Raw genomic sequence first — 27,977 nt, forward strand, 5'->3', positions numbered from 1 at the left:
AGGCAATCCCAAGCACAAATACAGGCTGGGCAGTGACTGGCTGGAAAGCAGCCCTGAGGAGAGGGACTTGGGGGTGCTGGTGGACGAGAAGCTCAACATGAGCTGTCAATGTGCACTTGCAGCCCAGAAAGCCAACCAGATCCTGGGCTGCATCAAGAGAAGTGTGGCCAGCAGGTCAAGGGAGGTGATTCTCCCCCTCTACTCAGCTCTGGCGAGACCCCACCTGGAGTACTGCATCCAGTTCTGGAGCCCCTATTACAAGAGGGATATGGACATGCTGGAACGTGTCCAGAGAAGGGCCACCAGGATGATCAGAGGGCTGGAGCACCTCTCCTATGAGGACAGAGTGAAGGAGTTGGGGCTGTTCAGTCTGGAGAAGAGAAGGCTCCGAGGTGACCTTATTGTGGCCTTTCAATATCTGAAGGGGGCCTACAAGAAAGCTGGGGAGGGACTTTTTAGGATATCAGGTAGTGATAGGACTAGGGGGAATGGAATAAAGCTGGAAGTGGGGAGATTCAGGCTGGATGTGTGGAAGAATTTCTTCACCATGAGAGTGGTGAGAGCCTGGAATGGGTTGTCCAGGGAGGTGGTTGGGGCCCCATCCCTGGAGGTGTTTAAGGCCAGGCTGGATGAGGCTCTGGCCAGCCTGATCTAGTGTGAGGTGTCCCTGCCCATGGCAGGGGGATTGGAACAAGATGATCCTTGTGGTCCCTTCCAACCCTGACTGATTCTATGATTCTATGATGATGTGAAATGTAAATTTTCACTGAGAAATGAATGGCAGTGATATTTATAGAGATTTTATAAATATTTAGTTACATGCTATATTACAAGTTATTTACAGTTGATATTTACAGGTCCTAGTATTCAGTTGAAAGAACCAGTTCTGCAGATTGTATCAGCGCATGGCTGCGAAGAGAGGAGGCAGCGGCAACCAACTCAGCTCTGGGCACTTGTTTTGGCTTTTCTTTCCTTTCTTTTCAGGTGAAAAGGGGTTACCCGCTCGGGAAATCCTGAAGAGGGGAGGAGGGGTAGCAGGCTCGGGTTGCCTATCTGAGTGCAGTGACGTAGCAGGGGGAGGGGTTCCCGTGGAAACCACGTGACAACCGCGGGGTGTGAGGGTGGTTACTGAAAGATGGTTACTACCCAAACAAAGGCTAGTAGAAAAACGGTGGGCACCGAAACAGAGACCACACACAAGCATGCAGGTGTTCAGGCAGGTGGCTGCAGTGAGTGCTGGAGCCTGGCAGTTGATTTAGAGGATGACAGGGACAACACCTGTGTTAGGTGTGAGCAGATCGGGGATCCGATGAACATGGTGGCTGAACTAAAAGAAGAGGTGGAAAGGCTAAGAACTATAAGAGACTGCGAAAGGGAAATTGACTATTTCCATAATCTAACCTCTGCAAAATCAGAGCAGGGGGTAACTCTTAGTGGAGCAGGGAGTTTGATATCCTCCCATCAGCAAGCCTCTCAGCCTCCATGCAGTAATCCACATGAGCAGGGCCAATGGGAACAGGTCTCTGCCAGACGGAAGAAATGCAAACGGAGCAAGCGTGCTACTTTAAGCAGCACACTGCCTACAGTGCACTTACAGAATAGGTATGAGGCTCTGCAGGAGGAACAGGTCGTAGGTAAGGATGAGGACTCAAGAAGGTCAGAAGCTCCACCAATGACTGGTTGCCACAATCCAGCCATCAAAACTAATCCTGAAAAGAAACCTCGTAGGGTCATCATTATAGGAGACTCCCTACTGAAGGGAGCAGAGGGCCCAATATGAAGACCAAACCCATTTCATAGAGAGGTCTGCTGCCTCCCTGGTGCCGAGTTAAGGGACATTGTAGGTAAAATTCCCAACCTCGTGAGTCCTTCAGACTACTACCCACTTCTGGTCTTTCAGGTGGGTAGTGACGATGTAACAATGAGAGGCTCACAATCAATTAAAAGAGACTTCAGAACCATAGGGCAACTGCTAAAGGGATCAGGAGCTCAAGTTGTATTCTCCTCTATCCCTCTAACGTCAGTGATGGAGAAGGGAATATATAGGAAGAGCCAAGAGGTCAATTCATGGCTCTGGGGCTGGTGTCATCAACAGGGCTTTGGATTCTACAATCACAGCTCGGTTTACAAGGCACAGGAGCTGCAAACAACTAATGGGATGCACTTGTCCCAGAAGGGGAAAAGGATCCTGGGGCAGGAATTGTCAGGGCTCACTGATAGGGCTTTAAACTAGATTTGAAGGGGGAAGGGGTTAATACTCTTCTGCTGGCTGGTGACAAACAGAGGGACAGCTCACCAGAGGCAGAGGGATGGAGAGCTAATGAGGGCTCTCAACTTGCTGCCCTGAGCCACGAATGATGCACCAGGACACTCTGTGGAAATCAAGGGGAATTGGCACAAGAGGAGGACAGGGCCAGCCCAGCTCAAGTGCCTCTATGCAAATGCATGCAGCTTGGGCAACAAACAGGATGAATTAAGGGCCACTGTGATGCTGGGATGCCATGACATAGTGGCTATTACTGAAATTTGGTGGGATGATTCCCTTGACTGGAATGTAGGGATAGATGGGTACAAGCTCTTTAGGAAGGATAGGCAGGGAAGGAGAGGAGGAAGTGTTGCTCTCTATGTCAGTGACCAGCTGGAATCAGTGGAGCTCCACCTGGGGAAGGATGATGAGCTGGTTGAGAGTGTATGGGTTAAAATTAAAGGCAAGAGAGGGGAAGGAGATGTTACTGTAGGGGTCTGCTACAGGCCACCTGACCAGCAGAACCAAGCAGATGAGGCCCTCCACAGGCAACTAGAAGCAGCTTCCAGGTCACAAGCCCTGGTCCTCATGGGGGATTTCAACCACCCTGACAGCTGCTGGAGGGACAACACAGCAAGGCACCAGCAATCCAGGATGTTCCTGGATTGCATAGATGACAACTTCCTCCTCCAAATGGTAGAGGAACCAACAAGAAAAGGTGCTATGCTGGACCTTGTTCTCACCAACAGGGAAGGGCTGGTAACCAATGTGAGGCTCAGAGAGAGCCTTGGCTGCAGTGACCATGAAGCAGTTGAATTTAAGATCCTCAGGGCAACCAGGAGGACATATTCTAAGCTTACGACCCTAGACTTTAGGCGTGCAGACTTTGATTGCTTCAGGGATCTGCTGGCCAAACTGTCATGGGACAAAGCCCTAGAGGGAAGAGGGGCCCAGGACAGCTGGTCAGTATTCAAGGACCACCTCCTCTGTGTGCAGGAGCAAGGTAAACCAACAAAGAGAAAAGCAGGGAAGGATGCTAGGAGGCCTGCCTGGATGAACAAGGAGCTGCTGGACACACTATCACTTAAAAGGAAACTCTACAAGGAGTGGAAGGAAAGGACAGCTAGAATGGGGGTATATAAGGAAACTGCCTGAGCAGCAAGAGACCTGGTTAGGAAAGCCAAAGCACAGTTTGAATTGATTCTAGCCAGGGAGGTCAAAGGGAACACTAAGAATTTCTACAGGTATATTAATGGTAAAAAGAAGCCTAGGGAAGCTGTGGGCCCCCTCAGAAAGGAAACACGTGAAATGGACACAAGTGACCTGGAAAAGGCTGAGGTTTTCAATGAATTCTTTACCTCAGTCTTCACTGCAAGGGCCTCCAGCCACACTCCTGGAATAGTCATGGAAGCTAATGGCAAGAACCAGAAGGAAGAACTGCCCATCATAAGTGAAGATCAGGTTCATGATCACCTGAAGAACCTGAAAGTGTTCAAGTAGTTGGGATCTGACGGGCTACACCCACAGGTACTGGAGAACTGGCAGATGAGGTTGCTAAACCCCTCTCTATTATATTCCAAAAGTCCTGGCAGTCTGGGGAAGACCCCACTGACTGGAAAAGGGGAATCGTTACTCCCATTTTCAAAAAGGGTAAGAAGGAAGAACCAGGGAACTCCAGGCCAGTCAGTCTCACCTCTGTGCCTGGTAAGATCATGAAGCAGATTGTCCTGGAGGCACTACTGAGACAGAAGAATAGTGAAGAGGTGATTAGGTACAGTCAGCATGGGTTTACCAAGGGCAAATCCTGCCTGACAAACCTGGTGGCCTTCTATGAACAGGTGACAACATTAATAGATGAGGGGTGAGCAAGTGATGACATTTACCTGGACCTGAGCAAAGCCTTCGACACTGTCCCACACCACATCCTGGTCTCCAAACTGGTGACACATGGGTTTGATGGGTGGACCACGAGATGGATAAAGAACTGGCTTGATGGCCACACCCAAAGAGTGGCTGTCAATGGCTCCATGTCCCAGTGGGAGTCCCTCAGGGCTCAGTCCTGGGACCAGTCCTGTTCAACATCTTTGTTGGTGACATGGACAGTGGCATTGAGTGCACCCTCAGCAAGTTTGCTGATGACACCAAGCTGTGTGGTGCAGCAGACACGCTGGAGGGAAGGGATGCCATCCAGAGGGGCCTTGACAGGCTGGAGAGGTGGGCACAAGCCAGCCTCATGAGGTTCAACAAGACAAAGTGCAAGGTCCTGCATCTGGGTAGAGGCAATCCCAAGCACAAATACAAGCTGGGCAGTGACTGGCTGGAAAGCAGCCCTGAGGAGAGGGACTTGGGGGTGCTGGTGGACGAGAAGCTCAACATGAGCTGTCAATGTGCACTTGCAGCCCAGAAAGCCAACCAGATCCTGGGCTGCATCAAGAGAAGTGTGGCCAGCAGGTCAAGGGAGGTGATTCTCCCCCTTTACTCAGCTCTGGTGAGACCCCACCTGGAGTACTGCATCCAGTTCTGGAGCCCCTATTACAAGAGAGATATGGACATGCTGGAACGTGTCCAGAGAAGGGCCACCAGGATGATCAGAGGGCTGGAGCACCTCTCCTATGAGGACAGAGTGAAGGAGTTGGGGCTGTTCAGTCTGGAGAAGAGAAGGCTCCGAGGTGACCTTATTGTGGCCTTTCAATATCTGAAGGGGGCCTACAAGAAAGCTGGGGAGGGACTTTTTAGGATATCAGGTAGTGATAGGACTAGGGGGAATGGAATAAAGCTGGAAGTGGGGAGATTCAGGCTGGATGTGTGGAAGAATTTCTTCACCATGAGAGTGGTGAGAGCCTGGAATGGGTTGTCCAGGGAGGTGGTTGGGGCCCCATCCCTGGAGGTGTTTAAGGCCAGGCTGGATGAGGCTCTGGCCAGCCTGATCTAGTGTGAGGTGTCCCTGCCCATGGCAGGGGGATTGGAACAAGATGATCCTTGTGGTCCCTTCCAACCCTGACTGATTCTATGATTCTATTTGATAAGTTTTTGGCATTTTTTTCAAAATAATAAAAAGTTATTAATATTTTTATTAATATGTTTGCCATATTAATTTATTCATCAATCCCTAAATTCATAACAGTAATTTCATATTAGTAGAAAAAAGAATTGCTTTAATAAATTCTATCTGGAGTCTGCATCATTAAACACACACATATCTAGAACCCCCACAATAGCTGCGTAAGAAATTATTTTAATATCTAAACCATACCTTTTGGGCCACAATATGCAGAACACTTGTGTCATTTATTTGAATGGACTATAATGAATCCTAACCTTCAACAGAAAGTATATACATCAATGAATAAAAAGCCCAACCATTATGAGAATTAAAACTTTTATTAATGTGTTCACATATTAGGCAAATGCAACACACATGAAACTTATTTCTTAGGTTCACAAATTCTTCCAATATATTAGTTTACTTGTAAAACTAGCACAAACTGGTAACTGCCTTTACAATTGTCTTAAAGCTGTCTGGCCCACTGTTTCAAGGCTTGATTTTTGGTATTGCTTCTATGCTGTATGGCATAAAAATATCCATCACTCATCAATTCAGTCAAATAGAAGTTGTAACACTGGCCACATTTTTGTTCTGAAAGATAAATTATCAGTAGCTGTACTCACAAAGTACAGTGCTAGCTTAATGGAAGAAACAATGTGAGAAAAAGACAAAGGTGATCCTGCTACTGCCACAATAACAAAAGAAGGACAGACAGCTAGATCACAAGATAGTTAGTAAAATGCATATTTTTCAAGTCAGAATAACCCTTCTATACAGTTTCCCAACCCTTCTGCAACCTAGACTTATTTGTAGAATATATTCCAGAATATTTGTAACATGATGCAATTGTAGCGTCCAAGGGTTCACAATAACATACACTGTCACAAAGAACCTAGAAGTCCTCCTTCATTGGTCATACCTCAGTAACCACTATCCTAGAGATATTGCAGAAGCAGCTATTTTTAATAACAAGGCTCATTATGACATAATGAATGCATATGATCTGGTATGTAAGTTATACAAAGCTACTCAGATCAGAAATTTAAATTCTGTTACTAAAATATGTTAAGAAGCTGCATCTATTAAATCCTATACAAGAGTCTAGTTTACCTTGGGAAAGGATTTTTCAAAGTATCTGGCTCCAAAAACTAAACCCTATGATTTTTAGTGACATCTGTTTGATGAAAAAATACAGATATGTAAGAGATAAACCAATAATCCTGTGTACTTAATCCACTATCCAATGCTATGGTAAATTCTCATTCCATGAGAAGAAACACTGATTTCAGTGATTTAAGATACAAAAAAAATCCCAAATTATATCAGAGCCAGCAATACTGCTGGCAACAGATGCATCAACTCAGGTGGGGTAAAGTAGGCTCCTAGTGTGATGAATACTCACAATTTATAACATGAATTCATTTTGGGTCCCATTATGCATATAAAGTGTTTTAAGATTTCACAGGTCAATCTCAAGACATTTCTTTCTCTTGCAATAGAGAGATTTTATTTTTCTTTTAGAAGGCAGCAAAAAGTTAAGATTTTCTATAAGGAAAGTCTGCTTTTCATGTTTAGGACAACTCAAAAACATGCTTATATAAAAAATATAAAAGAATAAAGGAGTCGTGGAATTTTATGAGATATTTGCCCCAATCAAGAAAACAAACAACTATTTATGGGAACTAAAATGTAGAACAGCACAATACTGTGATACTTGAGATCACGATACATTACCTGTATGTATATTTAGTTATTCATGTTATTGATAAACCATTAGGACACTCAAATGTATATCCAATAAAAACACCATTAAGAATCTTTAGAACTGTCCATTCTTTCTGAAGAAGGTATTTCTATACACTAAATTTTCATCTAGTATCAGAGTACAGGAAACAGAATCCAAAAGGTGCTTTAATTGATGAGACCGAGTGCTGTTTTTCATTTCAAAACCTTTTGAGATAGTAAACAGTTCATGGGGACCACACACATACTGTGACAGATAAGCTGTTATATTATGTCTGTTGATTGGACTTGATATTTAGCCCACTGGTAACAGAGGAAGGAATTTTATGACATGCTGGAGCAGCGCACTGAAGGGGAGCCCATCTGAGTCAATACTTTGTCCAACCATTGTAGAGGTCCATTCAGATGAAGTTCAATCCAGCATGGAGTGCTTGTTACTGTTTGCCGTCTAGAAAATAAAGAATAGGAAAGTCAGACAGTAGCTTTGGCTACCACAAAGTTTTCAGTCATATGATCAGATATGTTTCCATTCATATGCACTATACGGAAAGATAAAAGTCTGCAATCACTACCATAAGTGTTGCTAAGCTTTTTTTCAGACAGTCTTTGAAAGAAAAAAAGCTGCACAAAACAAGCAAAAAAACCCCCACCAACCCAAACACCCCACATCTATAAGACAAATCGATAATCACATACTAGTCCACAATACATCAAGAATATTCTGCTACAGTGAATAAGAACTGCAGCATTTGCTTCAAGTGCCACACCAAGAGACTTCTAAAAAGAAATTTTAAACTGAAGATTGTCCAATGTTATGAATATTGTTATTAATATTGCTATTCATATTCATAATATTAATAAGAATATGTGATTTGTGTCAAAAGATGAGTTAGGAGTGAAGTTCAAGGAACTTGTTTTAAAAGACCGCAAAGGGCTGTTTTCAAAAAGCTCGAACTGACTTCTAACCAGACAGACCAAAGATAAAAGCAGTGCTGGCTCTGCCTTGGAATGTGTGGATTTCAGATAAGAAACCTTGGGAATGGTGCATGTTTAAGGTGGGAGGCTTTTCAGGACTCTGTGAGAAAGATTGCCTCATCCTTTGATCCCATCCTCCTCCCGAGTACCCCAGAACATTCTGGGAACTCATTGTCATATCCCTGCCTTCTATTTAACATAATCATGTTTATGTAAATGAGATAGCTATACAAGAAGGAAAAAAAGCTATTGCTGTTGCTGTGTTTTTGTCCCTTTTTCTCAGCCCAGCACGCTGCTTTGCTTGCCTTTATTCCCAATAAAATTTTAAAAGACTTTTTTGGCTAGTGTATTTATGACATCCAACCAACATGGTGTTCACATCACATAGCTGTGTGCAGCTGTAGATCAACCATCTGCAGGCATAACTGGGTTTGAATTTTGTAGACAACTACTGAGAAATATGGAATAGAGACATTTGACTCTGCACTGTCAGTGTGGCCAAACAGCACAATACTATGGTGATCATAAGTTCTGGCTTTTTGTAGCCATTTGACAAGTTAAATGTAAAAGGAAACTGCTAGATGTTGTCAGAAACACTATGTCAAAACACAATGTGTGTTTATACTGTGCTAACTGATGCTATCTCAAAGGAATACCAGACTTTACCTCCGATTTCCTGTAATGTTACACTTTTGTGTTGTACTGTAACATCCTCACAGAAACAATTTAAGTAAAAAATGTGTTTCTCTTGTAGAATCATTGAATTATAGAATCATAGAATGGTCTGGGTCGGAAGAGACCTCCAAAGGTCATCTAGTCCAACCCCCTCTGCAGTAAGCAAAGGCATCCTCAACTAGATCAGGTTACCCAGAGCCCTGTTGAGCCTCACTTTCAATATTTCCAGGGAGATATTCAACCACCTCCCCGGGCAACCTGTTCCAGTGTTCCACTACCCTCATGGTAAAGAACTCATTCCTAACATCCAATCTAAATCGATTCTTCTATGCCATTGCCCCTCATCCTATCACAGAATCACAGAATCAACCAGGTTGGAAAAGACCTCAGAGATCATCAAGTCCAACCTATCACCTAATACCTAACATGGCTGCAAGTGCCACATCCATTCATTCTTTCTGTGAAGATCTTTCTCCTCACCTCAAGCCTAAACTTCCCCAGGCACAGCTTGAGACTGTGTCCTCTTGTTCTGCCACTGGATGCCTGGGAGAACAGACCAACCCCCACCTGTCTACAACGTCCTTTCAGGTAGTTGTAGAGAGCAATAAGGTCTCCCCTGAGCCTCCTCTTCTCCAGGCTAAACAACCCCAGCCCCTCAAGCTCTCCTCATAGGGTTTGTGCTTCAGACCTCTCACCAGCCTTGTTGACCTTCTCTGGACACATTCAAGTATCTCAATGTCCTTCTTAAATTGAGGAGCCCAGAACTGGACACAGAACTCAAGGTGTGGTCTAACCAGTGCCGAGTATAGGGGAAGAATCATTTCCCTGCTCCTGCTGGCCACGCTATTTCTGATGCAGGCCAGGATGCCATTGGCCTTCTTGGCCACCTGGGCACACTGTTGGCTCATGTTCAGCCGGCTGTCAACCAGTACTCCCAGGTCCCTTTCTGCCTGGCTGCTCTCCAGCCACTCTGTCCCCAGCCTGTAGCACTGCATGGGGTCGTTGTGGCCAAAGTGCAGAACCCGGCACTTGGACGTGTTGAATCATGTTGGACTCTGCCCATCTGTCCAGCCTGTCAAGGTCCCTCTGCAGAACCCTCCTACCCACCAACAGATCAACACCTGCCCCCAACTTGGTGTCATCTGCAAACTTACTGACGATGGACTCAATCCTGTTGTCCATATCATCAATAAAGATATTAAACAGGATGGGGCCCAACACTGATCCCTGGGGGACACCACTAGTGACTGGCTGCCAGCTGGAAGTGGCACCATTCACCACCACTCTCTGGGCCCAGCCCTCCAGCCAGTTCTTAACCCAGCGCAGAGTGTTCCTGTCCAAGCCACAGGCTGACAGCTTGTCCAGGAGTTTGCTATGGAGGACAGTGTCAAAGGCCTTGCTGAAGTCCAGGTAGACTACATCCACAGCCTGCCCCACATCCACCAGGTGGGTCACCCAGTCATAAAAGGAGATCAGGTTGGTCAGGCAGGACCTGCCCCTCCGGAATCTGTGTTGGCTAGGCCTGATCCCTTGGCCATCCTGCAGGTGTGCTGTGGTTGCCCTCAAGATAACCTGTTCCATAGTCTTGCTTGGCACTGAGGTCAGGCTGACAGGCCTGGAGTTCCCAGAATCCTCCATCTGGCCCTTCTTGTGGATGGGCATCACATTGGCCAACTTCCAGTCATCTGGGACCTCTCCAGTGAGCAAGGACAGTGGCTTGGCAAGATCATCTGCCAATTCTCTCAGTACCCTAGGATGGATCCCATCCGGTCCCATGGACTTGTGAGGATCCAAGTGGCTCAGCAAGCCTCTAACTGCTTCCTCACGGATTTCAGGGGGACTATACTGCTCCCTGACCCCATCAACCGGCTCAAGAGGCCAGTTATCCTGAAGCTCTCCTGTCTTACTGTTGAAAATTGTGGCAAATAAGGTATTTAGTACCTCTGCCTTTCCCTCCAAGTCCAATAAAGAGTGGAGGTTCTTCTTGCCCCTCTTTTTAACATTAATATATGTTTAAAAATACGTTTTATTGTCTTTCACAGCAGTGGCCAGTTTAAGTTCTAAGTGGGCTTTTGTCTCTCTAATTTTTCTCCTACATGATCTAACAACATCCTTAAACATATCTGGAATTACCTCCCCCCCTTTCCAAAGGCAATATCCCCTCTTTTTTCCCCTTAATTCCTTCAAAAGATGCTTGCCCATCCAGGCCGGTCGCCTCCCCTGTCGGTTCATCTTTCAGCACATTGGGACCGCCTGTTCCTGTGCCTTCAAGAGTTCCTGTTTGAAGTAGGTCCAACCATCCTGGACCCATTTGTTCTTAAGGGCTGCTTCCCAAGGTACTCTACAGGTTAGTTGCTTAAATAAGTCTGCCCTCCAGAAGTCCAAAGTAAGGGTTTTGTTGTTGCTCCTCCTTGTTTCCCTGCATATTGAAAACTCCACTATTTCATGATCACTGCACCCTAGACAGCCTCCTACCATCACACCCCTCACCAGCCGTTCTCTATTTGAGATCAGCGGGTCAAGCAGGGCTTCACCCCTGTTAGGCTCACATAACAGCTGTGTCAAGAAGCTGTCCTCCATACACTCTAACCATCTTCTGGACTGCCTCCTCTCTGCCGTGTTTAGTTCCCAGCAGATATCTGGCAAGTTAAAGTCACCCACAAGAACAAGGGCTGGCGATCTTGAGATGACCTCCAGCTGCTTCTAGAATGCTTCATCTACCTCTTCATCCTGGTTGGGTGGTCTATAACAGACTCCAACCAGGATGTCAGTTTTGTTAGCCTTCCCTCTGATTTTAACCCATAGGCACTCAATCCTTTCATCCTTAACCTCGAGGTCTCTGGTGTCGAGAGATTCCCTAATATACAGAACCACCCCTCCTCCTCTTCTCCCTTGCTTGTCTCACCTAAAGAGCTTATAACCATCCAGTGCAGTGCTCCAGTCATGTGAATCATCCCACCACATTTCTGTAATGGCGACTACATCATTGTTTTCCTGGTGTACCAAAGCTTCCAGTTCCTCTTGTTTGATACCCATTCTGCATGCATTGGTGCACATGCACTTCATCTGGGCTGCTGATTTCACCACTGACTCTAGTTTACCTCCCTCTGTCTCCTCTCTGGAGAGACTGATTTCATCACTACAGGCCTTTGTAAACAGTCTCTTTCCATCCTTCTTGTAGGCCCCCTTCAGGTACTGAAAGGCCGCTATTAGGACTTCCTGGAGCCTCCTCTTTTCCAGACTGAACAACTCCAGCTCAGCGTGTCTTCATAGCAGAGGTGCTCCAACCCCCTGATCATTTTTGTGGCCCTCCTTTGGACCTGCTCCATCAGGTCCATGTCCTTCCTATATTGAGGGCTCCAGACCTGGATGCAGTACTCCAGGTGAGGTCTCACCAGAGCAAAGTGGCAGAATCGCCTCACTCGATCTGCTGGCAATGCATCTTTTGATGCAGCCCAGGATGTGATTGGCCTTCTGGGCTGCAAGCGCACACTGTCTGCTCATGTCCAGCTTCTCATCCATCAGCACCGAGTCCTTTTCCACAGGGCTGCTTTCTATCACTTAGTCTGTATTGATAGCGAGGATTGTTCCAGCCCAGTTGCAGAACTCTGCACTTGCTCTTGTTGAACCTCATGAGGTTCACCTGGGCCCACCCCTCCAGCTTGTCCAGGTCCCTCTGGATGACATACCAGCCCTCTGGTATATGGACACCACCACTCAGCTTGGTGTCATCTGCAAACTTGCTCATAGTGCACTCAATCCCACTGTCTATAGCATTGTTATAGTTTGAAGGTGGAACTTTAGCCTAGTTCCTAATTGCAAAATAAGAGTAGGGATTTTCCATAGACTTAGAGTAAAAAAAAGGTAAATAAATTACCATTGGACACAGAACAATAATGACTGATAGGTATATATATCATTCCATTCATTTGCTGAATAGCTGCTACTTGGTTGCACAGATAGTTCTTTCTTCTTCTGTTGCTTCTGCTTGCAACTTTTCTCTCTCTCTGTGGCCTAGGTGAGATAATCTCTGTTTTGACTACTGTGCGTGAGGTACTGGGAAGGGAGGGATGGGAGGAGATTGCTAATGGTCCCCGTGGACTGTTGAGTTGTAAATATATGTAAATATATTTTGTACATATTCATTGCATTTTATACTTCTAGATTTTAGCTTACTGTTTGTAAATATAACTTTCATTTTGCTTCTGGGTGCTGAGTTTGTTTTTTTGGGGGAAATTTACTCTGGGGGTAATTTCCAATTAGTTGGGGGGTACTCTCAACCTACCACATTCATTGATATAAATATTAAACAGTACAGGTCCCAGTACAGACCCATGAGGGACACCACTTGTCACTGCTCTCCATCTGGACTTCAAGCCATTCAGCGCTACCCTCTCGATGCAACCATCCAGCTAATTCCTTATCCACTGAACAGTCCACCCATCAAATCTCTCTCTCCAACTTGGCAAATAGGATGTTGTGGGGAACCGTGTCAAAGGCTTTGCAGAAGTCCAGATAGATCACATCCATAGGTCGTCTCTTATTGTGATGGTTTAAAACTGTCTTTTTAATTTTTCTTCGCAAAGTTCAAGCAGAGAAAGTGAAAGAATGTAAATAAATCACTACTGGGTGTAAGAAAGCAAAATAATGATTATTCTAAACACTTCCATTGGAGAGGTAGAAATGTTTAAGAACTACTACTCAAAACAAGGTTGGGGAGTTGGGCAGTTCTCGGCTTGCTCGGCTTCTGTCTGGCTGCTGCTTCTTTTCTGGCTGAAGATAACACACTGACCTTGACAAGCTAAGTCTAACAGTCTCTCTGCTTCTTGACTCTGCCTTCTGCCAGGGGGGTCTGGGGGGATTCCTTCTGGCTGAGGGGGAGGGCCCTTGGGGAAGGCCCTTTGGGGGAAGCAAAGGGGGCTGGGTTGTGTTTTTCTGTTGATTGTACATATTTGTGAATGTTGTGAATAGTGTATATTTGTACATATTCATTGCATTTCATCATAGATTATAGTTTTGCATTCATTTGCTTCCAGACTGAGCTAGCCTGGTTATTGACGGTGTGGGAGGGGGATTTCAGCTCTCACACTGTTACAGTTATCCACTGACATAGTCACTTCATCACAGAAAGCCACTAGGTTGGTCAGGCAGGATTTGCCCCTAGTAAAGCCATGCTGGCTGTCTTGAATCACCTGCCTGTTCTCCACGTGCCTTAGCATGGCATCTAGGAGGATCTGTTCCATGATCTTCCCAGGCATGGAGGTGAGGCTGACAGGTCGGTAGTTCTGAGAGTCCTCTTTTCTACCCTTTTGAAAAATGGGTGTCATGTTTCCTTTCTTCCAGTCACCAGGGACTTCATCTGACTGCCAGGACTTTTCAAATATCATGGAGAGTGGCTTGGCAACTACATCAGCTAATTTTCTCAGGACTCTGGGATGCATTTCATCAGGTCCCATGGACTTGTATATCTTCAGGTTCCTCAGATGGTCATACACCTTGTCTTCACTTACTGTGGGAGGGACTTTGTCTCCCTGGTCTCCATCCTGTGGGCCATCAACATGAGAGCCATGAGGAGAGGGGTTGCCAGTGAAGACTGAGGCAAAGAAGTTGTTGAGAATCTCAGCCTTCTCCTTGTCCATTGTTACTAGTTCACCGCTGTTGCTCATCAGGGGGTACTTTTTCTTTAACCTTCCTTTTCTGGTTTATATAGCTGTAGAAGCCTCTTCTGTGCTTCTACTACCATCCTCAATTCAATTCAATGTGTATTAAGCAAAAAGCTATAAGCTATTTTGTTTACCAAGGTTATAAAATCTATCACCTTGCATATCTGCATACTTAAAATTTAAGTAATGATTTGTCTTTGCCAAAGACTGTTGTATGAGAAACGTTTTTGACATAATGGATTTTACAGTGCATTGGTAGTTTTAGGCTATGCTTTAAAATTTTTCCACAGATCTAGAACAGAAAGTGGTAAAATCTAAATAAATCACTATTGAGTGTAAAAAGGAAAATAGCGATAATTCTAAACAATCCCATTGGAGAGATATCTACCATAAGATTTGGTTCCCAAAACAATCTCTCTCTCTTCTTGATTCTTCGCTCTGGGAGAGACTAACTTCTGCTTGACCTTGGCTGCATCGTTTTGACTGGTATTAACTTCTCTGCTTCTGTCTCTTGTCCTATTTGTACAGGGGGGTAAGGGGGAGGCAGGGATAGAGAAGCTGTTTCAGCTCCCCTGGTCCTTGGCCAGGGAGGTCCTCATGCTGTTTATTAATACCTTTAAATATTGTAAATACTGGATATTTTGGACATATTCATTGCATTTCATTGTAGATTGTAGTTTTGCTTGTAAATACAGCTTCCATTTGCTTCCAACTGAGCTGGTCTGGCAAATTTAATGTTGGGGAGGAAATTTTCAACCCATCATATTACAATAGCGCTTCCTGGACTATTTTCATAATTCAGACTACATTCATTTAAATTTAAGGTTGTATTTGAAGGAACAACCTCTTCTTGCTTTAATCACAACTACAGCATAACATACAAGTTTTGCTCATCAATAATTTATTACAATCATCTTAATTAGAGATGTAAAGAAACTAGTTCAATATTATGCCAGTAATCGGTTTCTGTACTGTTCTGGCAGTATTTCCACTGCAACTTTTTCAGCCTTATGGTCTCTGAATGGTTTATAGACTACTAACAACCAACATTTTCCCTCCTTAGAAATAACTTTACCAAAAGCCTCCACATTATTTTAATCCAGCACTTAAACTCCATTCACTTCAAGTTGTCTCCATATAATCTGACTAAAGTCTTTCTTCTGTTTTGATTTGAATGTTGCATTTAATTATGTGTAAGTGTATACATACTCCATTTGAGCCAAAACTTAAGCCAGATTATTTCTTATGTACCTCTTGCTAACAAAGAGGAACCAATTTATTCCATTACTCAAATTTCTCATTTCATCCAATTAGGCTTCTACGAAACTGGCTTAATTTAGCCAAGATGCCTCCCCGATGTACTGAAGCTGCTATTTACATATGTATTTCGAGAGCAGATAAAGGAATCAAACCCCTAGGAGCCTACATGACATTATTCAACCTCAGAAATTATATGATTTAAAAATAAATCATTATGCATTACAATAGAGTATTGATATGTCAGACTTTATTCTTTCATTGTATATTTCTATAGAAGTTTAAGGAGCTTGTTTAAAATTACATCTCTAGCTCTCTAAAATAATGTAATCTTTAATACTGCTCAGTTAGAAGTCTCTTTTCTTCCCAAATTATTTTTTCCATTCAAAAACCTGGTTTTAGCAGTTTTACTACATAGTCATCTTACTCCTACAAAGTCTTTCTACTACAAGTTACAGAACATTTGCCATCCCTTAAATGAGTGTTCTCCAGCTGTTTTATTCTGAAGAATACATTCCAAATAACTCCAATTCTTTCTGTTGGGTACTATCAACTGCATCCCACATTGCAACCTAATGAACTCATACTCCAAAAAAGAACAGAACAGAGATCAAAATGACTGCATGTCTAACTGTGCTGGTTTGAGGCCAGCCAGAACATCTCTTGCCCCGAAAGGGACAAAAGAATGACACACGCAAACGGATTGGAGAGTGATGGAAAGTTTAAATGGAAAAGCAATTGGTGAAACTACAGAAAAACTACACAGCATAGTGGCAAAGAACATCCTAAAGCATACAGAGTCCCTTTACATAGTACCCAGAGGTTTCCCAATCCTTCCCTCCTCCCACCTGAGGGTCTACCCAAACCCCCAGGGCTCTTCCTTCCCCCCCCCTCCCACTGCTAGGCATGTCTCAGGCTGGCCAGGTCTGAGACTGCCCCCCCCCTCCATTCTCCTCCTGGCATTAGGCCTAGTCAGGCCTAAGAGACCTGAGATACTCCCCCGGCATTACCCGATAAGAGAGGACATCTCCCATGGGAGCAGAGAGGGAAGAAAGAGCAAGAGAATGACTCTGCAGATGGCTTTATAGGGAGCAGGACTTATGGGTAGAAATACACCGTTTCCTGTGTCCACCCCTATTGGGCGGGCACCCAGGACACCAGAGGTGTATCTCATGCAGCAGTGGCAGGGGGCACCCAGCCCAAACTGCCACACTAACAAACAGCAAATAATCTCATAGCATAAACTGGGAAACTTCTAGATGTTGTCAGTGATTTGGCCATAATAAGCAAGGAAGAGCGAGTGAGGAAATGGAACTCTGATGACATTCCTTGCTCAACAGTTGATGTCAATGCAATACTAAAATCAGTTTACTGGTCTCTATGACTTAGGAGCTACATAGCTGAAGGGGACAAAAAAGAAAACGTGTTCAGCTTCCAGACAGAATGCTTACAATAACAGTAAGAAGCCTGTATGTTTTTCAAGCCAAAGAGAAATGGTGTATTAGTGAAAGAAGAGATTTAAAGAAAAGGTTTTTTTCTTACCTGTATTCAGCTCCCCATCCTTTAACAAAACTCATTCTTATGGTACACATTCTCGTAAGCTGATAAACTGCTTCAAAACCCTGATTGACAGATTGAGCCAGAAGAGCAGCAAATTCTTGGTTATTAAAGATTTTTAGATTGCATCCTAAAAAGAAAAAAAAAAGTCAAAAAGGACACAATCAATTAATACTTTTGTGTGCTACACAGAAGCCTGAAACCATGAATAAATTATCAAAAGTAAAGCAAATCACAGAAACACAGAATCACAGAATGTTAGGGGTTGGAAAGGAAAAATCATCTAGTCCCTTGACCTGCTGTCCACGCTCTTCTTATTGGATTCCAGAATACCATCTGCCTTCTTGGCCATGAGTGCACATTGCTGGCTCATGGCGAACTTGTCCACCAGGAATCCCAGATCCTTCTGTGCAGAGCTGCTTTTCAGGAGGTCAATCCGTAATCTGTATTGGTTCATGGGGTTATTCCTCCTGAGGTGTAGGAATCTACACTTGCCCTTGTTGAACTTCATGAGTGCGCACAGAATCACAGAATATTAGGGGTTGGAAAGGACCTCGAAAAATCATCTAGTCCAACCCCCCTGCCAGAGCAGGATCACCTATACCAGATCACACAGGAATGCATCCAGGTGGATTTTGAATACTTCCAGAGAGGGAGACTACACAATCCCCTTGGGCAGCCTGTTCCACTGTTCTGTCACCCTCACAGAGAAAAAAAAATTTTCCTTATGTTTACATGGAACTTCCTATGCCTCAACTTCCACCCATTGCCCCTTGTTCTGTCATTGGGCATCACCAAGAAGAGCTTGGATTCATCTTCTTGGCACTCACCCTTTACATATTTATAAACGTGAATGAGGTCACCCCTTACTCTCCTCTTCTCCAAACTAAAGAGCCCCAGCTCCCTCAGTGTCTCCTCATAAGGAAGATGTTCCACTCCCTTAATCATTTTTGTGGCTCTGCGCCGGACTCTTTCAAGCAGTTCCCTGTCCCTCTTGAAATGAGGGACCCAGAACTAGACACAATATACCAGATGTGGCCTCACCAGGGCAGAATAGAGGGGAAGGAGAACCTCTCAACCTACTGACCACACCCCTTCTAATACACCCCAGAATGGCTTTGGCCTTGGCCACAAGAGCACATTGCTGGCTCATGGTCAACCTTCCATCCACTAGGACCCCCAGGTCCTTTTCCCCTTCGCTCTCCAGCAGCTCAGTCCCCAACCTATACTGGCACATGGGGTTGTTCTTTCCCAGGTGCAAGACTCTACACCTGCCTTTGTTGAATTTCATTAAATTTCTCCCTGCCCAACTCTCCAGCCTAAGTCTCGCTGAATGGCAGCACAACCCTCTGGTGTGTCATCCCTTCCACCCATTTTTATGTCGTCGGCAAACTTGCTGATGGTGCACTCTGTTCCCTCATCCAGGTCGTCGATGAATTATATTGAATAGTACTGGTCCCAGTACTGACCCCTGAGGGACTCCACTAGATACAGGCCTCCGACTAGACTCCATCCCATTGACCACAACTCTCTGACTTCTTCCCTTCAACCAGTTCTCAATCCACCTCACTACCTGATCATCCAGACCACACTGCCTCAGCTTACCTGCAAGGATGCTGTGGGAGACAGCCAGCTCCCTCAGCACCTGCTGGTACATGCCATCAGTACCCATGCATTTATGGATGTCCACATTACTTAACTGTTCCCTAACCCAGTCCTCATCAACCCAGTCCTCATCAACCAAGGAAAACTCCTCCTTTGCCATGTCTTCCTCTGGGGCCTCAGGGGTCTGGGGCTTCTGAGGACAGTTTCCAGCAATATAGATGGAGACAAAGAAGGCATTTAGTAATTCCACCTTCTTTATATCCCCTGTCACAAAGGCACCCATCTCATTCAACAGTGGGCCTACACTGCCTCTAGTGTTAGTTTTTCCTGCAATGTATTTGACAAAGCCCTTTCTGTTGTCCCTTGACCCCCCTTGCAAGGTTGAATTCCAATAAATACATTCACTGGATAATTTTGACGTGAGACCTTTGGTAGGCTACTAACCTGGTGGAATTTTGCACACGGTTGCAGGATGCCAGCCATATCTTTGATTACAGTTGGGGCTCTGGACAAAAATCGCACTATCGCTTAGGCACTCAGCAAAGACTTCTCCACCAATGTAATAAAGACGTACTCCTCTTCCTGTAGCAAAATTCAAAGGAACTACAGTTATGATATGACTCAAGCAGAGTAACAAACAAGCAAGAATTTTGGTTCAGAGATGGTCAAGTTTTTTCTTTACAACAGAAACAGAAATCAGTTGTTTACAGGACCACACTGCTGGGTCTCAAGCTGTAGTAGGAGCAAAACACGATTAATTTGCATTTGTCCCCCACAAACACACAATGTTTGAAGGAGAAGCAGAAAAATTTTTGGTCAAGAGCAAGACAGAATTTTCTAGCCATGTAATGACTTGTAACTAAATCCAAGTGAGAAAGTTGTATTCATTACCAAATAAATTTTTCGGTTAAAGAAATACCAACATTTAAATTAAAAGATTATATTCAACAGAATTAAACATTGTGCTAATATTGAAGTTGTGTATGTGAAGTGGCACAGGCCACTATGGTAAAAGCAGAAAACACAAGTATACCACCATCAACACTCTCCGCTTACACGCATCCAACAATATTTCACAACTCAATGTATACCTCTGTACTACTTTGGCAAAAAACAACGGGAATTCATTTAGTCCTATTCAAAAAAAAAAGCTCATAAGAAATATAAGAAATTCTTTTGTGATCTTCTTATCTCTCTAAGTGGAAATAAAATCTATGGGTTATTTCTAGCAGAAGTAAAATAAGTAATGTGCAATTGATTTTCCCAAGAAAACTATTTATAATGAACAGGTCCTTCAAAGGCCATAGTTTCTGTACCTCTTTTTCTTTAAAATTGATTTTCAAACAAACTTTGAGGTGCTCTATAAAAAAAAGTGAGAGCTCCTTACATTTTTGCTTTTCCTTATTACTGACTGTTGATCAGTCAGCACATGCATAGACTGAGCTTTTGTACATCTAAAATTTTATTAGACAAGTATTTGGATTTGGCATAGAGGGAGTCAGAAGGTTCTACTAAAAAAGTATAGCCTTTTTACTAAAAGTAAAAGAAAAAATATCTTGTGAATGTTGCTAAATAAAAGAATCCATAAAATAAAATAAGTAGTTTATTGAAGAATTTAAAGCCAAGATGCTACATTGTGGAAAACAATATTTACTAATCATTACAGAGAAAATCATCATGTTATCTCAATGGTAGCTTTTCCCATTTCAGAAAAGAATTCAAGAAGTACTATCAATGCCCATTCTGCATTTTATAAATTAGAATAAACTAAGCAACATGTTGATATTTTGTAATTAAAGCTTAAATTTCAATTATAAGCAACTCTGAATATAAATGCTACCCAAGGCGAAGTGATCCAACGAGGAACCTGAAAGCCAAAAACCTACCCTCTGGGATGCTTTGGTGCATCATCTTTTTCCAGAAGGCAAAGAATAGTAACACAAGCAACAGAAATCCCATACAGTTGAGTGGCTTCCTCCTGTGTCACTCTCAGTCTCACAGCTGTGTGACTGCTGCTGCCATCAACTTAGTGACTACTGATTGAAGAAAAGCATCTCCTTTCAACTTCAGTCATCACTATGCCTCTTCCCAATTGCAACTGGCTGTGACACAAACTGCTATATTTCAGAAGTGGTGACCTCTGTGCTTTTCCACTTCTGTCCTCAGCAAAAGAGACCAAGCTCTCCTTTGTAAGTCTTGAGAGAAGTTTAATGGCTGGCTGCACAAGGGTGAAAGGATCCTAACACACAGATCTGCCAATCCTACATGATCATTCCAGATAATTTAATGGCAAAAATGAAATTAAATGTTTAAAAGACCAGAGATTTTTACCTATGTGTCGCCTTGTCATTTCCACTGTAGCATTTCTGTTTACATTGGAAAGCAGACCCAGACAAAATCGTTCTGAATTCGATGGATCTGTAAAGCCATCTACAGTCAGGGAAGGCTGTGATGCATGGAAGGTTTCTCCCACTCTTTGATTCAATTCATAATATGCTATTGAACACCAAAATGCAGGCTCCGAGTAAGTAACTGGTTGCAAGTCTAAAAAAAAAAAATTTTAAATAAGCTTAACACAGAATGTGAGGCTGAAACTAAATCTATCTGCCCTGCTATTTGTTTCTTCCAGAAATGACAGTGATAGTCTCCTCAAACTACTCAAATTATATTTTGCTTGCTGTCACTTTTACCTACCCCAGTAAACAGAATGGAATTCAATATTCCACACAAGGGAAGGAGGGAAAGAAGTGATCTAATCTGGCCACAGCTCATGTATTTCAGCACTTTCATTTTGCTTGGTGAAATGATTAAACTAATGTTACTGTGAATGCTGGATATTGAGACATTTGTGTTGTCTTTTTATAACTTACAATAATCTTGGCAACATTAAAGAAAAGATGAAACTATCAAACATTGAACCACACAAAGGAAAAAAAAATAATATTCCCTTGTATTACACTATTATACTCTCTCTATCTAAAGGCAGCTCTAAGCTACTTTTACTCTCCCCTCCTAGAGCTCAGCTTCTTCCCTGTGCATCTTCAGCTTTTCCTGCACTGCTTCCCCTTTTTACCTACCCTAATTACTTAGCGTTCTGAACTGCATTTTCCTGTAACCGTTCCTCAAATGAGCCCAAGGTAATTTTATCTTCCCAAGACATTTTTACAGACACACAGCAGCAGCACCTGAACAAAGCAGGTGGGCAACTAATGCAGGATCAATAATAGTGTTGTGGTCACAGGTGAAACAGTACATGAGAAGAGCAGCAGAACACACATACAAGGGAGACAGCAAGTCTGGACAGCACTATGGATAGGCTAACGTCGTTTAAACTTTTTATTTTATAAATGTTATTCCTGCACATACAATCATTTCATTCTTTCTCTTTGCTAGAAGCTCAACAGTTACAGAAATAGTTATTAACAAGTTATTAACCCAGCCCTGTTATGGTTTATCATGAAGAAGTCAACCCAATAGTTTCCCCCTAATACAGCTCTTACTTTTTTAAAGTGCATTTCATACTAAAAGTATTTCCAGCTTACCCAAGCTATGATTAACTGGGGAAAGAGTACTAGGAGACAGCTCTGCTGGAGATCCTGTTGAAGCAATACAGATTATTTCAGAGCAAATGATTCTTGTTATTTCAGATGGGTACGATGAATATCTAGATATAGTTTTATATTAACATTTTCTGGAATAAGAAACCTCAGAAATCCTACAGTTTTCCAGCATGTCACATGCTTATTCTGAATTAAAATTACATTTAATTTTCCAGACTCCTAGGAAACTAACTCTCCTTGTAAAGACAGAATTAATATCTTAGTGCACTAAAATATTATTACTTCATGCACACTCTGAACATAACTATTTATATGCTTCTCCAGTGAGAAATTAATGACAACTTTTCCAAATTCTGTGAAAAAAAATCTAAGAAAAAGTGGAGGAGGCAATCAAGATATTATCCCTCTGTTCTCAAAGGAGAGGGTTTATCTCTAGAAAAGAACAAGCTGGATTTCCTCGTTTGAGGAAATTATTCTTTCCTGGAAAGAGGAAGGAAAAAAACTCAGAAAAACATGAACTCTCCAACATAATTTGTGCACAAGTAGGCAAAATACAGAGAGGCTTTGCACAGGAACATTGCTACAGGGACTGCTGATTTCAGGCTTTTAAAATTAAGGTCTTTATTGTCACATAGTGGAAAAATATTGCAGTTCTTACAGAAACTAGTGTAGTCAATTCCAATTAACTGAAAAAGTTGCTAACATTAGATAACCAAACACACACTCAAGTCTGCTAGCACATAGCAGGAGGTTCTTATCCAGCACATTAACTGTGCTTTGTCAAAGTCTAGGGCCAACCATATTATCTAGAAACCCTTTCATACGAAGTCACAAATGCTTATTGTTTCTAGTACTCTTTCAATATAGCATTCCATACAAGAATTAATTTGAAATATGGCAGGAGCGATAAGGTTGTCAGAGTTCAGAGACAAGTTCTCAATGCAGCATTTCTGTAACTTGTTTAGGTCAACATATATTTTGGTTCAATGACCCTGTTTCCAGAAGGTAAAGTTAGATAGGGGTAGGATGAAGCCAGTCAACTATTAAAATCTATTTTCAGGCTTTCTGATGAAGACTTAATTAGACCTGCATGCTTTTGTAACAAAACAAATGTACTTAATGTGGTACAAAATGTTTTAAAAGCATTCCCATAGCAAAATATTACTTTGTTCACAAAAGACTGAAAGTGATATTTTAAACAGAAAACACCACATTGTACTACTGGCATCATCCTTTGGGTTGAATTCATGATGTTATGGAGAGGGATCACAACTAGCAATCCCAAGTCTTCAAAGTAGTGAAAAAATAAATTTTACCTGTATCCATGCTTTGGTTCAACTGCTGGTCACTTGTTTCTCCATCTTCACTGATATATCCTGGAGGTGGTGTTTCTGTCAAAAAAAAAAAAACAAAACAAACAACAAACCAAACAAAATCCACCTACAGATTCAAGAACTAGAGAAATCTGTAAGATTTAGCATTTGGGGGTTTTGTCCTCAAGTCTTCACGAGCTCCGTGATACCTGAACATTGAATTATAATTTCATTTTGCTGTCCTTTTTCCCTTCCAGTTGGACTTCAAACCCATTACCTGCCTTATTGTTTACGTAAATGTATCATCTCTTGTATACTGGTCAATTGCTCAAATATGTTGTATAATGAACAGATAATCCTTGTTTGTTCCATTTAAGACAAGACACTTTCATTACAACAAGTAACAATTTTGCAATTGTGATCAACAGCTTTCACATAAAGAGCCCCACGTCTCTCAGCTTCTCCTTGTCAGAGAGATATTCCAGTTCCCTAATCATCTTTGTGTCCCTCCATTGGACTGTCTCCAGTAGATCTCTGTTTCTCTTGAACTGGGGAGCCCAGAACTGGGCACAATACTCCAGGTATGGCCTCACAAGGGCAGAGTAGAGGGGGAGGAGAACCTCCCATGACCTGCCATCCACACTCTTCTTAATGCACCCCAGAATACCATTTGCCTTCTTGGCCATAAGGGCACATTGCTCACACATAGTGAACTTGTTGTCCACCAGGACTCCCAGGTCCTTCTGTGCAGAGCTGCTTTCCAGCAAGTCAATCCCTAACCTGTATTGGTGCATGGGATTATTCCTCCCCAGGTGCAGGACTCTATGCTTGTCCTTCTTGAACTTCAATCATTTCCAATTCAACCCATGCCTCCTGTTTCCAGTTGCTAATCTAGGATCTTTGGCACAGAGTATTTTCCATATCTAGTCTGTCTGAACAGAGATGATTTCCTCCACCCAGTACTATTAATACTGTTTTAGAGTCAGAGGTTGAACACCACCACAGCTGGAAATAAATACACAAGTGTGACATGAAAAATTCTTAGCAGAGCCTGAATGCTGCCAGAAGTTTGGACAATGCAGCTCGGCACATCCATAAACTGAAAGGGAACATACAGCCTCAAAGGCCATCCTGCACCCTCACAATTGTCATCTTCCCAGCTGTAGGTGAAACCAACCTCTCTATAGACTAAGTACTAAAACAGTATCACAGTGTAAAACTACCATGGTTTTCAGTCTGGGCTACTGCTAAAGAAAATGACTCTCTGAAGCATGCTGTCAAGACACACAAGATTTATCAGAACCTACCCAAGTATTCAAGATTAAGTTAGAGAGGTCAAAGTAAGATGCCATGATATGAATACAACAGGAGGGTGTCAGTGAAAAAGAGGAGGCAAGGTGCGGTTAAACTGCATAAACATTTAAAGATCATGTGAATACCCACAATCACCTTGAACAGATTTCCTGCAAATAACTCTCTATTTGCTTTAGCTCGTTTCCATAGCACTGGATTTTCAAATGGTGGCTTTTCAGTAAGTTGTTTGCAAATGCTATCAAAAGCCCTCAGACTGAGTAAAAAAAAAAGTATACATAAGAAAGCAACACCGATTTCTGATATCTTAAATTGCTCTTTAAAGATCTGCTGTATCTAGGTGGAAACAAATGTGGCACAAATTAAACAGATGAGATGAAATTAATTGAAAATTTTTGGTGCCTTTTCAATTCTTGGATACATTTAAAGAAAACACAAGCAACATCCTGTTTAAGACATAGATACAATTTGTATATTGCATATATTTGAGTTTCAAGGCAGTCATTCATCAAGAGAGTACAGATCTGAATTTTCAGCTTGTTCTTAACATAGCTCTGTTACACATTTATGAGAAAACTTCAGCTTTGCTTGGTTTTACATTCCAGGCATCTTCCTGAAGAGATAGGAAACAGGAAGTTGGAGAAGGAAACAAAGGTCACTGACTTTATGTTTCAGTAAGGGTACAGGATTTCAGATGCACTGTAGCAGATTAATCTTGGTATTTGTTTTGGGGTGGGGAAGAGGCAGAGGGGAAAAAGGAATTCTTTAAGAGATTAATATTGTTAGTTTGTTCTTTCACACTAAAAAGACAAAACTGTATGTGCATGATAGTAACAAATACACAAAGCAGACCTTGATCAATTGTAAACTATGGATCAAAACACTTTTTAAATCACTGGTTTACAACTTAAAGTTTACTACTCAATCTCCAACAGACAGCATTTGACAACCTCTATATATTTGTAAAACAAGATTAAAGCATAAGGTGAAGGTCTACTTTTTACTCATTAGCATTCTGAATCTTATATAAGCTATTGAAACTAAGTAAGCTATTGTGAAACCACAGCAATATGGTTTCACACAGGAATGTATTCTGCAAACAACAGTGTTCAGGTATTTCCACCGAAGTTAATACATGAAATCAACTAGATTTAATTTATTGGTGCATCTTTCAATTACTTTGATCACTTAGGAGGATGAAATTACCATCTTTGCTCCAGTAGTACAATGTTAAATATATTGTTTACAGTGGGAGTTAAGAAAATACCTGGTATGTAATTGCTCTGTGGTTCAATTCCAGATGGAAAGTTAGTGTTTTCAGGAATGGAATGGGTATAGTCATCGAGAGGCGGAAGCTCCATTAGAATTTCAGTGTGCCGTGGCACTAGTACAGGAGGCAAGACTGGAAAAGCAAAATTCAATGCAGTAGTAAGATCCTCAAAATATACACTTCTGTGAACTAAAAGGAAAAACAAAAATCTAAGTAATCTAACAATTTCTTATTATGTTTTGAAATTTTCTGACTCTCAGTACTGCTAATAATGCAACTGTACTGCTGGTTACTAGAAGAATCAGACTGCTGAGGTGCTCTTCAGTAAGACTATTCCACATTAGGAAAGGCAAGTTATCTCTATTCTCCTTTTCAGTCCAGACTGTACTTAGCCAGCTGAAAACTGCTAGTGGTATTGAAAATGTTTATTCAACACATTTGTAAAGGTTTTTTGGTATCTTTACTATTAAAAATTTCCAGGAGAAGGCATTCTCAAAAGACTTATTTCTAAGGATCTTGTCTTTTTGGCAAGAGAAAGCATCATCTTTCTCTATTTTTCATTTAAATCATTATGCTGAACGAGTACATACAGATAGAGATATAAAAAGTCAGAAGCAGTCTTCCTACCTGGTGTCTCCACTCTCTGGTAGTGGTAAGGGTTTATACATACTTCATCCTTTTTAAGATTAAAAGCATATTCACAGTTTTCAATTGCTTTAAGTTCATGGTGACTGTGAAGATCTGGCCAGCGCCACAAACGACAGTAAATAACATGTGGTAATCCTTTACGATGAGATACCTGTAAACGGCCATCGAGAGATCTATAGGGGAAAGATGTTTAGAAGTGTTTACAGACTGCGTGCTGTTTCTTAATCACTCAAGCAACTCTGTACATTGAATTCTCAGAATTCAGTGGACCAACACTGAATTCTTATACTCTTGTTAAAAGGCTTCAAATGTGATAAAAATGATGGTACCAAGCAGGGCCCTAGCTTATTTTTGAGCTGCTCAAATTATTGCCGGTGAATTCAGAGTTCATTAAAAGCTACTTTACCTCCACCCAAGTATTTAGGATGATTGTTAAAAATAAATAAATAAATAAATACACACTTAATAGTCCCTTCTGCTGCTAAACCTCAAGGATTTGCTGTGGCATAGATGCTTTATGGCTTTAAACATAACTCCAACAGGACTGCAAATAAGCCTATAAGCACTCAGCTGCCCAAGTGATCCAGATAGAGGTATAACTGTAATGCAAAAAGCATAAATGCATATTTTGTAAGGGCTGTACAGTTAATCTTCTTGAGTTCATCTGCCTTGCTACCAGCTGAATATGTTTTGCTAGTTTTAAGACAGACTGCATATGCTTACACAAATGACGATGTTTATGATTGTTATGGGATGTGAGACAAACCTCAATACACAAATCAAGTAATGTGACATGATAAAATAAAGACTGTTTAGAATTTACCCATCATTAACTACTGAAGAATTTACAAAGAATTCTTTAGTAGCTTGCATATGGGCCAATTAGTAAGATTTAACTGAAAGCTCATGGCATATGAAGTAGTTTAAACACTTTGTAAGATTTGGTCTAAAGAATTAAGTTTCCCAACTTCGTTAATATAAATACAAAAATCACATTAGAGTTTGCATTTAACAAGACGTCCTATTCTTTCGATTGTGCTGGTGTGAAAAAGGAATGTTCCAGAATTAGAATTTCATTGGTGAAAACATCAGCTGAGAACACTTGGATT

The 27,977-nt window shown here is 42.2% G+C and overlaps 1 protein-coding gene across 1 annotated transcript in view; it reads right to left on the reverse strand.

Moving 5' to 3' along the window:
• Positions 1-7,358: 7,358 nt before the first annotated feature.
• LOC128979901 (mothers against decapentaplegic homolog 2-like) overlaps positions 7,359-27,977 on the reverse strand; it is a 39,083-nt gene continuing 18,464 nt past the window's right edge. Inside the window, exons 4-11 of the mRNA XM_054398298.1 lie at positions 26,848-27,041; positions 26,218-26,352; positions 23,643-23,717; positions 22,309-22,362; positions 21,098-21,310; positions 19,211-19,348; positions 17,147-17,291; positions 7,359-7,482 (exon numbers count right to left, since the gene is read on the reverse strand). Coding sequence (XP_054254273.1) covers positions 7,359-7,482; positions 17,147-17,291; positions 19,211-19,348; positions 21,098-21,310; positions 22,309-22,362; positions 23,643-23,717; positions 26,218-26,352; positions 26,848-27,041 — 1,078 coding nt within the window. The remainder of the gene's footprint in view (positions 7,483-17,146; positions 17,292-19,210; positions 19,349-21,097; positions 21,311-22,308; positions 22,363-23,642; positions 23,718-26,217; positions 26,353-26,847; positions 27,042-27,977) is intronic.

This window comes from Indicator indicator (assembly GCF_027791375.1).
Source record: "Indicator indicator isolate 239-I01 chromosome W unlocalized genomic scaffold, UM_Iind_1.1 iindW_random_scaffold_51, whole genome shotgun sequence".
NCBI classification, from domain to species: domain Eukaryota; kingdom Metazoa; phylum Chordata; class Aves; order Piciformes; family Indicatoridae; genus Indicator; species Indicator indicator.